The sequence below is a fragment of the Salvelinus namaycush genome, chromosome 1 (assembly GCF_016432855.1).
Source record: "Salvelinus namaycush isolate Seneca chromosome 1, SaNama_1.0, whole genome shotgun sequence".
Classification (NCBI taxonomy): domain Eukaryota; kingdom Metazoa; phylum Chordata; class Actinopteri; order Salmoniformes; family Salmonidae; genus Salvelinus; species Salvelinus namaycush.
In genome coordinates, this window is record NC_052307.1 from 36,310,005 (window position 1) to 36,323,426 (window position 13,422).

Consider the following 13,422-nt stretch of genomic DNA (forward strand, 5'->3'; position numbering starts at 1 on the left):
CTAAGGGGAGGACGGCGTCAAACACATAGAAACCATTCCGCTCCAGCCATTACCACGAGCCCGTCCTCCCCAATGAAGGTACCACCAACCTCCTGTGATACATACCTATACTGTGCATACGTTGGCTGCAAAACCAGTGGTAAGTCATTGACACGTTTGGTGTGCTCATATGGCATTCGTTTTTCATTTAATCAATGAAAATAAATAAGGTGTTTTTTGAGTCTCTGTAAAGAGAACTGATCTATCCTGTGGAATCCTATGTTAGTCTCATTCTGCCCTCTAGTGGCTGTTCTGTCTATGTGAGAGGATGTGGCAGTTTGAAAGCAGGGAGTCAACACAACTTCTATGTCAACTGCTCCGTGACTGGTTCACTATTTCCCCTCACTACTTGATGATAATGAAAACACTTTTTGGGAGCACATTCTATGAAGTTCATACGCAAAATGCTTTAGAATGCCTTGCATTATAATACACTTATGATGTGTTATGACACTAACTTTGTATACAGAATCAGACGTCTGACTGACCTTTTGACCGTGTGTGTGTGTGTGTGTGTGTGTGTGTGTGTGTGTGTGTGTGTGTGTGTGTGTGTGTGTGTGTGTGTGTGTGTGTGTGTGTGTGTGTGTGTGTGTGTGTGTGTGTGTGTGTGTGTGTGTGTGTGCAGGCGCTCCCAAGACTGTGACAGTGGGTGGAACTGAGACTCAGACCGTGCTGCCAAACCTGACCCCTGGAGTTACCTACCAGGTGTCCGTCATTTCTGTGAAGGGACAGAAGGAGAGTGAGCCAGGCTCCAGCAGCGTCACCACAGGTGAGGTTCACACTTGTTCACAACACAAGGGATGTGTCCCAAATGGCACCATATTCCCTATATAGTGCACTACTTTTGACCAGAACCCTATTTAGGATGCAGACAAGACTTTAGTTTACGTTAACGCAAGACTACATACACATACTTAAGACACTGAGTGTACAAAACATTAAGAACACCTTCCAAATATTGAGTTGCACCCCCTTTTGACCTCAGAACAGCCTCAATTCGTCAGGGCATGGACTACAAGGTGCCGAAAGCGTTCCACAGGGATGCTGGCCCATGTTGACTCCAATGCTTCCCACAGTTGTGTCAAGTTGGCTGAATATCCATTCTTGATGCACACGGCAAACTGTTGAGCGTGGAAAAACCCAGCAGCATTGCAGTTCTTTACACACTCAAACCGGTGCCTAGTGTAACGGATGTGAAATGGCTAGCTAGTTAGCGGGTACGCGCTACTAGCATTTCAATCAGTTACGTCACTTGCTCTGAAACCTAGAAGTAGTGTTGCCCCTTGCTCTGCAAGGGCCGCGGCTTTTGTGGAGCGATGGGTAACGACGCTTCGTGGGTGACTGTTGTTGATGTGTGCAGAGGGTCCCTGGTTCGCGCCCGTGTCGGGGCGAGGGGACGGTTTAAAGTTATACTGTTACACTGGCACCTACTACCATACACCGTTTAAAGGCAGTTAAATATTTAGTCTTGCCCATTCACCCTCTGAATTGTCTCAAGGCTTAAAAATCATTCTTTAAGCTGTATCCTCCCCTTCATCTACACTGATTGAAGTGGATTTAACAGGTGACATCAATAAGGGATCATAGTTTCACCTGGATTCACCTGGTCAGTGTGTCATGGAAAGAGCAGGTGTTCCTAATGTTTTGTACACTCAGAGTACATCCTCACAACAATTATAGGCATGTCTTTGTATGCTCTGCAGAAATGGTTGGATTCATTCAATATTTCTAAACAAAGCATCAAACACTAATGGTGGTAACCCGTCTCTAAAGGCTGAGCGCATAGACCATTGTGAAAGCTGTTAGTGTGCACAGATGGAGCATGGCTGGGGGTGGATAGGCTTTGTGTTTCCGTTTAACAACAGAACATGTCTCTATCCTTGGGGAGGTATTTGATGTGGTTCTGCTCAGAGTAACCATATTGTTTGTCTGTGTGTCTGTGTGTCTGTGTGTGTGTGTGTGTGTGTGTGTGTGTGTGTGTGTGTGTGTGTGTGTGTGTGTGTGTGTGTGTGTGTGTGTGTGTGTGTGTGTGTGTGTGTGTGTGTGTGTGTGTGTGTGTGTGTGTGTGTGTGTGTGTGTGTGTGTGTGTGTGCGTGTTCTATGTGACAGCTCTGGACAAGCCCCGTGGTCTAACCGCAGTCAACATCACTGACACTCAGGCTCTGCTCCACTGGCAGCCTGCCATCGCCACTGTAGACGGATATGTCATCACCTACAGCGCAGACACTGGTACAGTATCACAAGCGCACACACACACACACACACACACACCATCTGGATGTACTGTACTGTATATTACAAGGGATTATGGGAGAAAAGGCATTAGGCCTCCCATTGCGTGTGTTGTATGTTCCTTCATTGTTTGGATTTAAGAAGAGATCTAAATCGCCAGATTGCTTTAATCTCCTTGCAGAATATTTTAGACAGATGCTGATCGGGACCTTACTGTATCTGTACGGATACTCTCCTTTACTGTCTCTGTCAGTCTATGTCGGTCTATGTCTGTCTCTGTCTGTCTACAGTATGTCTGTCTCTGTCTCTGTCTGTCTCTGACTTTCACTGTCTGTCTCTGACTGTCACTGTCTGTCTGTCTCTGTCTCTGTCTCTGTCTCTGTCTCTGTCTCTGTCTCTGTCTAATCTCTGACTGTCTAATCTCTGACTGTCTGTCTCTGACTGTCTCTGTCTAATCTCTGACTGTCTGTCTCTGTCTGTCTCTGACTGTCACTGTCTGTCTGTCTGTCTCTGACTGTCACTGTCTGTCTGTCTATCTCTGTAATCTTACTGTATCTGTGTGTTCTGTGTGTGTAGTTTCCCCAGTGATGGAGAGAGTGTCTGGGAACATTGTCGAGTTTGAGATGAGCTCCTTGACCCCTGCCACCCACTACACTGTCAAGGTCTATGCCATGAGAGCGGCTGCTAAGAGCGCCGTCACCACAACTGAGTTCACCACTGGTGAGTGGCCTAAAGGGCCATGACCTAGAACATTCCCTCCCACACACAAACTCTCACTTTCAAGTCTGCCAGTTGTTTTTTTTACCCCCTACCATTTCAAACAGACAACCTGAACCTGCAAAAAGAATAGGTACTCAGTCTGAACTATGCTCTCTCTCCCCTAGATGTGGATGCCCCTCAGGACCTGGCAGCCAGTAACGTCCAGACAGAGAACGCCATGTTGACTTGGAAGGCCCCACGCGCTGACATCACCGGCTACATCCTCAGCTTCGAGTCAGCTGACGGCACAATCCGGGTGAGTAGTGGTCTGCTGGAACCATAGAAATAGAACCGTAGAAATATCATCTATTCTATTCCAATAGAATCTATTCTAATCTGGAACCTATTTCTATGGGTGGAGCAACCTTGCATTCTTTCAATTCTAGAATAGATGATTGTTTTGTGGTCATAAGTGGTCATAATGATGCGTCATTGGAGTGTAAAAAAATACCTATTGATGAATACGTATTTGAGATCTAGAAAATCACTATATTACAGTGTCTATGTTAGGACAGACACAGTCTCACAGTTTCAGGTAATATGGACACTGTCCCTATCTAAATCCAATGTATTATTAATTCTGTATTTCTGGCGTATATTCTGACTACTGTGTTGCTGTGGTGTTCCTCCAGGAGGTTGTCCTGAGCCCCACAGCCACCTCCTACAACATGGCCCAGCTGAGTGCCTCCACTGAGTACTCCGTCAGACTGCAGGCCATCGCAGGGCCCAAGAGGAGCAGAGTCGTCACCACCGTCTTCACCACCAGTGAGTGTGTTACCACAGTGATGCTGGAGTCTTGTGGTAGCTCTGCCGACTCCGGACCGAACATACCTCCTGGCAATAGGGTTATGGATCCTGCCTTGGCCCCTACTCTCTGTTTTCCTCTGGATCTGTCTCCCCGACTGTCCCTGTCCATAAACGCTAAAATATGAAAATATACACTACTGTTCAAAAGTTTGGGCTCACTTAGAAATGCCCTTAAAATAACATCAAATTGATCAGAAATACAGTGTAGACATTGTTAATGTTGTAAAAGACTATTGTAGCTGGAAACGGCAGATTTGTAATGGAATATCTACATAGGCGTACAGAGGCCCATTATCAGGAGTGATGGTTGCTGATAATGGGCCTCTGTACACCTATGTAGATATTCCATGAAAAATCTGCCATTTCCAGCTACAATAGTAATTTACAACATTAACAAGGTCTACACTGTATTTCTGATCAATTTTATGTTATTTTAATGGCCAATTTTTAAAATGTTCATTCAAAAACAAGGGCATTTCTAAGTGACCGTAAAACGTTTGAACGGTAGTGTATGTTTCACAAAAAGGGTAATGAATAATGAATAGAGATGGTCTCAGTGAGACCATCTCTATTCAATATTCATCTCAGGCGTAGAGTTTGTTGGGCGGATGGAACTGTTTAGTAACTAATCCTCTGTGTGTGTGTGTGTGTGTGTGTGTGTGTGTGTGTGTGTGTGTGTGTGTGTGTGTGTGTGTGTGTGTGTGTGTGTGTGTGTGTGTGTGTGTGTGTGTGTGTGTGTGTGTGTGCGTAGTTGGCGTGCTGTACAAACACCCTAGGGACTGCTCCCAGGCCTTGCTGAATGGAGACACAGCTTCTGGTGTTCACACCATCTACCTGGGTGGAGATGAGAGTCAGCCCATACAGGTCTACTGTGACATGGACACGGATGGAGGTGGATGGATTGTAAGTCACCGGCTAGTAAACTGTGCAACCCAACTTGGCAAGACTTCCTATGAAGTGCATACGTATACTGCTTTATATCACATCCTTTATCATGCTTTATAATGTGTTATAACACTGACTAAATAAACAAAGTCATAAGCGGTTCTAAACCGTGTTGATTCGGATGTATCTAATGTAGTGCAATGGATCGTAGTCCATATGATGTTTGAGTGAGCTGATGTAGTTTGGCCCCGTCCCATGCAGGTGTTTGTCCGACGCCAGAGCGGTAAACTGGAGTTCTTCCGCAACTGGAGGAACTACACTGCTGGCTTTGGTGACACGAACGACGAGTTCTGGCTCGGTATGATCATATTATGGAAATTAGGAGTATCGTGTCAAATGTTTAATCATCTTTAATCTGAAATCTGAAACGTTTTAGATTAGATATGTTTGATCATCCTCCGCAGAGGAAATTCATTTCCACAGTTCCTACATTTACATAAAAAGTCAATCTTATCACCTCGACTTGATATCTTTTTCTCCAAAGGCCTGTCAAACCTCCATAAGATCACAGTAGCAGGACAGTATGAACTCCGTGTGGACCTCAGAGACAAGGGGGATGTAGCCTACGCCCAGTATGACAAGTTCTCTGTCTCTGATCCCCGCAGTCGCTACAAGGTCCACGTTGGAGGCTACAGTGGGACCGCGGGTCAGCCTTCCTTCTCTACAACCATTAGTTACATGTCTGCATCCCAAATAGCACCCTATTCTCTACATGGTGTGCCATTTTTGACCCTATATAGTGCACAAAGTAGTGCACTATATAGGGCATAGGGTGCCATTTGGGATGCAACCCAAATAGATAGGATAAACTTAAGTTAGAAAGGACTTGACATGGTGTTAGGTGTGAGTATGACGTGAGCATGGATTCAAAACCTCCTTCCTCAAGTCCGATCACTTTCTCTCTGCTGCCCCCTGTAGGTGATTCTATGACCTACCACCATGGTCGCCCGTTCTCAACCTACGACCATGACAATGACATCGCCGTCACAAACTGTGCCCTGTCCTACAAGGGTGCCTTCTGGTATAAGAATTGCCATCGTGTCAACCTTATGGGACGATACGGAGATGACAGTCATAGCAAGGTGAGCGCACATATACTTGAAAGTACAAAACTAACAGCAATTTCTACATCCATACTTCTGTAGTGCAGTATGAAACTATATACAGAAATGTTTGGATACAAATTGACTATGTAAATGTAAAGGAGGAACTGCAAGGCATTTGTGTTAATAAAATAAAATGTTCTTCAGGGAGTCAACTGGTTCCATTGGAAAGGCCACGAGCACTCCATTGAGTTTGCTGAGATGAAGATCAGGCCATCCAACTTCAGGAACTTTGAGGGAAGAAGGAAGCGATCGTAAACCAACCGACCAATCCACGCTCCGACCCCTCTCCTCCGCTTCGTGACCCCTGAACCCATCCTCCATCCTCTGCCCCTGCTGAATCCAGGGTAGCATTCCAAATGGCACCCTATTCCCTATGTAGTGCACTACTTTACGGGCCCTCGTCACAAGTAGTGCACTACATAGGGAATAGGGTGCCATTTGGGGCACAACCCACACCTTCCCTGCAGCTACCAAAGCCACTGCCAAGAGCCCAGCCACCTCAAATGACACCCCTCCTCCTGCTCACTCACAGAAATAAGCACAGATTCAGTCAAATTCACTACAAATTCCACTATCCAACCCCACCTGATACAAAATGGTTGTGTGCAGTATAAATACGGTCAAAGCCAAATTGATGTGAAAAAAAAATGAACTCCACCAACCAAGCCCACGCTGATTAAACATGCACCAAAGAGAGCTTAATCTATGAAACCCGAGTATAAAGCATTTCTTTCTTTCTTCTCACTCTCACAATGTTACAGCACTAAGCGGAGGGGTGCATTTGAGTCTGGTATGGCATGGCACATTAACATGTAGAATACTGATGTTTTCTGCCTCTACAGTGTGTCCATCTCCTCCAGCCACAGTAGCTTGTTCATTAGGGTGTTTGCAGAGAGGGCATGGCTGTCTACATACATGTGGTCTTGTTTTAGTGTCAGGGCCTCTTCAATAATACTGGTAACCTCTAAACTGGATTATAGAAATGATATTCTTTGAATAACACAACACCCAACAAAAGCACATACTGTACAGTGTGTACATTCAATTCCATCATCCGGATTGTAGTGATGTTATTGATCTCCTGGATTGAAGTGAGATTATTGATCAAAAAGGATTTTCTTCGTAAACCGCACGACTCGTTCAAATGTCAAATGTCTATGTCAAATGGAGCGAGATCACATAGAAAGCTCACAGAGAAAGTCCTATCTTGTCATTCATTAGTCTATGTGTGACTCGTCCTTTGTCACTTGTTCTTTCCCTCTCTCCCTCTCCCGAAATCCCCTTTTCACCTCAACCTGCAAACTGTCATCTGAAATGATATGGGCAAAATAAATGACATTCTGAATATGGATCATCTGCTGCATCACCGCACAGACATATGTGGATGACATGACGTGTTTCCATTGGTTGTGTGGGTCATGCAAGTGCTGTGCAATTGTTTCTTACACATTTACCTGAGCTAGTACTATTTGTTCCTCCAGCTATCATGCATTAGCTACAGGATCCAGAGAAAAAGTCAATGTGTTTGATTTGTTTTATTTCCTTTATAAATCCAAGGCAGGACCTATTATTCAATATATAATGAAATGGTGGGTGATTGTTACATTTTTGCAAAATGTGAAATACATATGTGGATACATATATGTATGCAACAAGAGTCAGAGGGGAATATTGTATTGAAATACAAAATATATTGATGCTGAAAATAGTTGAATGGCCAATTCCAATTGACATTGTAAGGTCACAATGTTCACTTTGCTGAGAAACATCTATTTGGGCACACCAACATTAACTAAGGAGAAGTTTAGTTAAGAGGGGAATATTGTGTTGAAATACAAAATATATTGACGCTGAAAATAGGTTAATGGCAAATTCCAACTGACATTGTAAGGTCACAGTGTTCATCTTGCTGAGAAACATATATTTGGGCACACCAAAATTAACTAAAGAGAAGTTGTTCTTATTCTGTTTTGTTCTCCCCCCTCCCCCCTCCCCATGCCCGGAGACGAAACCACTGACCCCCGTCCCTTGAATACCTGTGTAAATGAAACGTTTCTGTGCTTCTGTGGTTTAACATTTTTTTTGGTTTATAACTGGGTGAACAACAGGTGTTTCTCTGTAACACGTATTACAATAAAACAAAGTTTGTTTAAAAATGACGAGTCTTCAATCTTGTCTAAAGCAAAACATTTTAACTAATTTAAGACGCCGATCAGTTACCGCAATAAATGTGTTTTTACCTTTGATATTTGGAGTTGGCTCGTCATTAGCTCTTCGACGCACTCACGTGAAGGAGCCATATAGTCTCTATATAGCCTATTTTAGAGGATATTTATAGCACTAAGAATGCACGCCTCATAATTATAATGAGATTATATTTTTATGGTAGGGTGTAGGCCTATCGATCACATGTATTGATCAATGCCACGTGAAGGGGGCACTAGCGCAACAAAGCACCACTGTTATGATACTGATGGTTTGCGGAGACTGATAGTTTGTACGGTGTTGGCTACCAGTATAGCGCCATCTAGTTGTCACTTCGGGGATAACAGTTGTTGACAGCTGTAGCGTTGTAACTAACCCGTTTCCTAACCGTAAACTTATTAACCTAATCTGCTACATTAATTATCGTAACCTACTATGTAAACAAACCACCAGTGCTGAAAAAACGTTAGTATCACCACCACCGGGCATTCCAGTATGACCCGTATGCTGTTTAGTAGTCAGAGCTCTGAGTCAGACGGAAACTATTTTCCTGGTTGCTCTTTGGCCTGGGAGTGGCAACATGAAATCGTAGCAAGGAAATGATGCAAGCTTGATTTTGTCGCCACCGTGAATGCTTTTCTTTTGGTGCTTCGGAATACAGAAACAGTAACCTAGGAATTAATATGTTTAGGAATTAAAATAAAATACACTCGAGATACCGATTGTATATGATTACTTTACCATGCTTAAAACGTCTTACTGGAGGTTAGTGAAGTTCTTTATCATTGCAGGTGTACTCACATTTGTTGTTAATATCTTACTGAACAAAAAAGCTCAGCCAAAGACGGATTTATCAACACCAAGTCCTCTGTCTCGGGAACTTTACAAGGTGATTTCCCCAGAGACCTACAAATACGTTCTCAACCATGTATCTGTGTGTAAGGAAAGAAGCCCATTTCTGGTGCTAATGGTTCCAGTGGCACCCGTTGATGGGTTGTCCAGGGATGCTATCAGAAAGACATGGGGCAGACCAGGCCTTATCTCTAATGTGGATATCCTCACTCTGTTCTATGTGGGCCTGCCCAAGGAGGGACAAAGCTCCCACATTCAACAGGACCTGGAGAAGGAGAGCAAAGAACACGCTGACATCATCCAAATGGACTTCCTGGACAGCTACCACAACCTGACCATCAAGTCCATGATGATCATGGACTGGCTCGCCACCCACTGTCAGGGTGCCTCTTATGCGATGAAGGTGGACACAGACGTTTTCGTCAACGTGTTCTACCTGGTCAATAAGCTGTTAGTTGAAGGTGGCCCTCTCAGGCATAAGTACATCACAGGCTCAGTCATCAGTGACGGCAGGCCTCGTAGGGATAGGAAGAGTAAGTGGCATCTGTCTGAGGACATTTACCCTGAAGACACGTTCCCCCCATATGTCTCTGGAGCAGGGTATGTCTTCTCTATTGACCTGGCCAACAGGATCTCATGGGCATCCAGGTTTGTGAGACCCATTCCCCTGGAGGATGTCTATGTGGGGTTGTGTCTCAGGGTACTAGGGGTCCGGCCTGTGTACTCTCAAACGCTGCTTCCTCCCAGGAACTTGTTTGAGATCAAACGGTTGAATTATGAGACGTGTACGTATGCCACGCGGGTCATTGTCACTGGATTTAAACCACATGAGCTGCTGGACATTTGGGGTGACTTTCAGAAAAGCCATCTCACCTGCTGATGTCTCAATCCAGTCTTTCTTATGCACTAAAAGGAATAACTAGCCCTCAAATTAATGTGTATGTTTCTTTGTTTTCTCCAGTGGTGGAAAAAGTACCCAATTGTGCTCCTTGAGTAAAAGTCTAAAAGTATTTGGTTCTAAATATACTTAAGTATTCAAAGTAAAAGTATAAATATTTTGCAAATTCCTTATATTAAGCAAAGCAGACAGCTCCATTTTTTTGTTTTTCAAATTTACAGATAGCCAGGGGCACACTCCAACACTCAGATATAGTTTACAAATTTTGCATTTGTGTTTAGTGAGTCAGCCAGATCAGAGGCAGTAGGGATGACCGCTTGTTATCTTGATAAGTGCGGGAATTGAACCATGTTCCTGTCCTGCTAAGCATTCAAAATGTAACGAGTACTTTTGGGTATCAGGGAAAATTCATGAAGTAAAAAGTACATTATTTTCTTTAGGAATGTAGTGAAGTAAAAGTTGTAAAAAATAAATAAATAGAAAAGATACCCCAAAAAACTACTTAAGTAGTACTTAGAAGTATTTTTACTTAAGTACTTTACACCACTGGTTTTCTCTGATATTACAACTAGTGGAGGCAATGTTCTTTGATGTCATACACAATATCTTGAACTTGACTGGTGTTTGTTGGCAAAATTATAAGCTAAAATGAGGTGAAAGGTTTATTATCGACCTTTAATACTAAAGCAGTTGAAATAAAATTAGATGTAATCATTCCAAACGTAAGCAAAGATCTGCAGTTACACTTGATAAACAGCTGGTGGCATAGTTCACCCACTATCCTATTATAATGACGTGGAAGAGAACAGATCAGCGTCACAGTGCAATGGCGTGTGGTGTCATGGCCAGAGTATCATTACAAGTCACATATGTTATTTAATCATGTCTATTGAAGTGCCTTCTGATCATAGAACATATTTAATCTGTCCAACTACTACCTCAGAAAATGTATTCCACATTATCTACAATGCATTTTTATCCTCTGCACTGAATAGTGTCATTGAACAAGTAGGCCATACTCCAAATTCACCTGACTATCTTTAATGCAATGTAATTTAACTGAGGAAAATGTATATATTTATGTCTTTATTTAGTTATTTGATGTTATAGTATAGTAATCCATATCATCATAACGAAGTGCTTGTTGGCGGTGACTGTTACATAATTGCTTTGGGAAAATAGTCAAGTTAACAGAGGAATGAAGATGTCCTCAGATGCTGTGTAATCACAGGGTGGATGGATGGTAAAACTATGATATAATGATAGAATCTCCCTGCAGCAGAAGAGAGATGTCTTAGTGAGCGGGATCAAAAATAGGCGGATGATTCATGAACATTAGAGCCGGCAGCCCGCTTCTCTCAGCCAGCCTGCAGCAGATGGTTGTAGGACCAGTCACACTAACCATAGCACCATACGACAGTGACAAACAACAAGTTCCAGCCTTTCTTTGTTATGCTACTTTACCTCTTTTGTATTTATTTGGTTCCCACACTTTGGTGCACTCAAGCCTGTAAACAACCTTGTTCCTCTTTACCGGCTCCAATGTTATCTTCATGCAAACTCTGTTTGACATCACAATGTTCCTAGAAATATGGCTGGTTCATATAATGTTTGTGAGTTTAGTTACAGGGACTGTCTATGTCAACACTGTGTAAAATTATTATATATTAAAGACTTAGCTAGAATAATGTCTATGTCTTCAATACTGCATCATTTTACAGATTGTTATATTGTGTTATGGGGGGGATTCTGACGCGGGCTAAGCACGTGTAAATGGAACGTAATTCCCTTTTATGAACTTTTCTCTCTATGCGTATTCTGACCTTGAACTTAAGCATGAGAATAGCATGCTATTCACCCGCTATTCGTTGGCAGTGGATATCAAATAAATGAAGGTGTGGTGGAGGTGTGTCTACAGATACACCGTATTCTGACCTTGATTTAATTCCCTCATAAATCCAGCACCTTAACGCGATGAAACGTTGAATAAGGTCGAGCAACCTGTCACTTCCAAGTGGAACAACATAAAAGTATATTATACTAGATTTTTTCCAATAGAAATAACACCCTTTGGGCTCCTGAGTGGCGCAGCGGTCTAAGTCACTGCATTGCATGTAGTAGTGTTAGAGGTGTTACTACAGTCCCGGGTTCATTTTCCGGGATGTGCCACAACCGGCTGTGGTCGGAAGTCCCATAGGACGGTGCACAATTGGCCCAGGGTCGTCCGGGTCGTCCGGGTTAGGGGAGGGTTTGGCCGGTGGGGTTTTACTTGGCTCATTGCGCTCTAGCGACTCCTTGTGGTGGGCCGAGTGCCTGCCGGCTGACCCCGGATGCCAGGTGAACGGTGTTTCCTCTGACACGTTGGTGCGGCTGGCTTCTGGGCGTTAGGCGGGTCATGTTTCAGAGGACGCATGACTCCACCTTCGCCTCTCAAGCCTGTTGGGGAGTTGCAGCGATGAGCCAAGATTGAAAAATTGGGGAGAAAAGGGGGCTAAAATACAAACCATTTACGAAATAACATCATTCTCCATGCACTATAATTTACAAATTGATAAGAGCTAGGTAAATGAGTAAAACGGATTAGGGGATTGTTTAAATCAATTACAATTATTTTATATATATTTTACCTTTTGATCGCTGGAGACAAATGTGAAACCAGTCATATGGTAGCAAACTAAAGCATATCAACACTTTTCCACAGTGAAGTTTATGAAATGCTGGCCTTATAATTTGGGATGAAATTTGGAGACCCAAGCTATAGGCTTCTGAAGCCATGAAGGTGGTATACCGGGAAACCAACAGAGTTGATGATTTCTAGAAGGTTTTAATTATATGCCCAGACTTTTCACTGTATTTCTTTTACAATTTGTATTGTTAAATATTAGCCACTATCGGTAGCCACGCTCAATTATACTCACGTACATTTATAATTGTCACTAACTTTATTTGTTCGTCTCCTTACATTTTGCATCATTCCATTACATCGTTAGGTTACCTTTCTTTCATCTGTCACGTTCATGTGGTTGTTCCTGAGGTTCGCAAGCAATAGTGGATCATATTAAGCTGACGTTTTACAAGTTGTGCATTAATGTATCCTATTTGAATCATTATGGAACGCAGGCCAGACATAGCAGTTTAAACCTGGACCCTGACACACGGTTCATGACAACTGGACCATTGTCATCACAGTTTCATGATAAGTGAAGGTTATCAGTGTAGAGTTATAGGACTACTATTCAACCCTTATTGTACACTTTTCTCCCCTTCCAATATGTCATGGATGGAACAATTGAATATGGCAACTTTCGGGATAAATGAAACAACTGTATTTTTGATTCACCAATATATTTTGTGCAAGGGCTGGTCCATTTTTAGCCTAGTGGGCCTATCTAACTTGTTTATATTGCGCAAAATGATCATTATCTGGTTAATAATGGGGGCCACAAGGAATATTTTTTTGCCGGTGGGTTAGAAATGCCAAGGCCGATTTTTGGTCACAGTCTACCCCTAATTTTGTGCGTAAAGGCTTTCCAAACCTGTTTGAAAACTTTACCTAAACACTTTCCTAACCCTAAATAA

The 13,422-nt window shown here is 42.9% G+C and overlaps 2 protein-coding genes across 2 annotated transcripts in view; both read left to right on the forward strand.

The window, feature by feature from the left end:
- Positions 1–7,237, forward strand: part of LOC120055084 (tenascin-like) — a 42,425-nt gene extending 35,188 nt beyond the window's left edge. Inside the window, exons 13-22 of the mRNA XM_039002975.1 lie at positions 665–808; positions 2,149–2,268; positions 2,848–2,991; positions 3,156–3,286; positions 3,663–3,795; positions 4,589–4,740; positions 4,984–5,080; positions 5,267–5,428; positions 5,701–5,864; positions 6,033–7,237. Of these exons, the coding sequence (XP_038858903.1) occupies positions 665–808; positions 2,149–2,268; positions 2,848–2,991; positions 3,156–3,286; positions 3,663–3,795; positions 4,589–4,740; positions 4,984–5,080; positions 5,267–5,428; positions 5,701–5,864; positions 6,033–6,143 (1,358 nt within the window). The 3' untranslated portion in view covers positions 6,144–7,237. The remainder of the gene's footprint in view (positions 1–664; positions 809–2,148; positions 2,269–2,847; positions 2,992–3,155; positions 3,287–3,662; positions 3,796–4,588; positions 4,741–4,983; positions 5,081–5,266; positions 5,429–5,700; positions 5,865–6,032) is intronic.
- A 1,465-nt stretch (positions 7,238–8,702) lies between these two features.
- On the forward strand, positions 8,703–9,993 carry b3galt8 (beta-1,3-galactosyltransferase 8). Its single transcript, XM_039002989.1, has one exon. The coding sequence runs from the start codon at positions 8,836–8,838 to the stop codon at positions 9,823–9,825; it is 990 nt and encodes a 329-aa protein (XP_038858917.1). The 5' UTR covers positions 8,703–8,835; the 3' UTR covers positions 9,826–9,993.
- The last annotated feature ends 3,429 nt before the right edge of the window (positions 9,994–13,422 follow it).

Excerpts from the sequence above, each read along its gene's own strand:
- b3galt8 (XM_039002989.1), top strand. The coding sequence starts at position 8,836 with ATGCTTAAAACGTCTTACTGGAGGTTAGTGAAGTTCTTTATCATTGCA.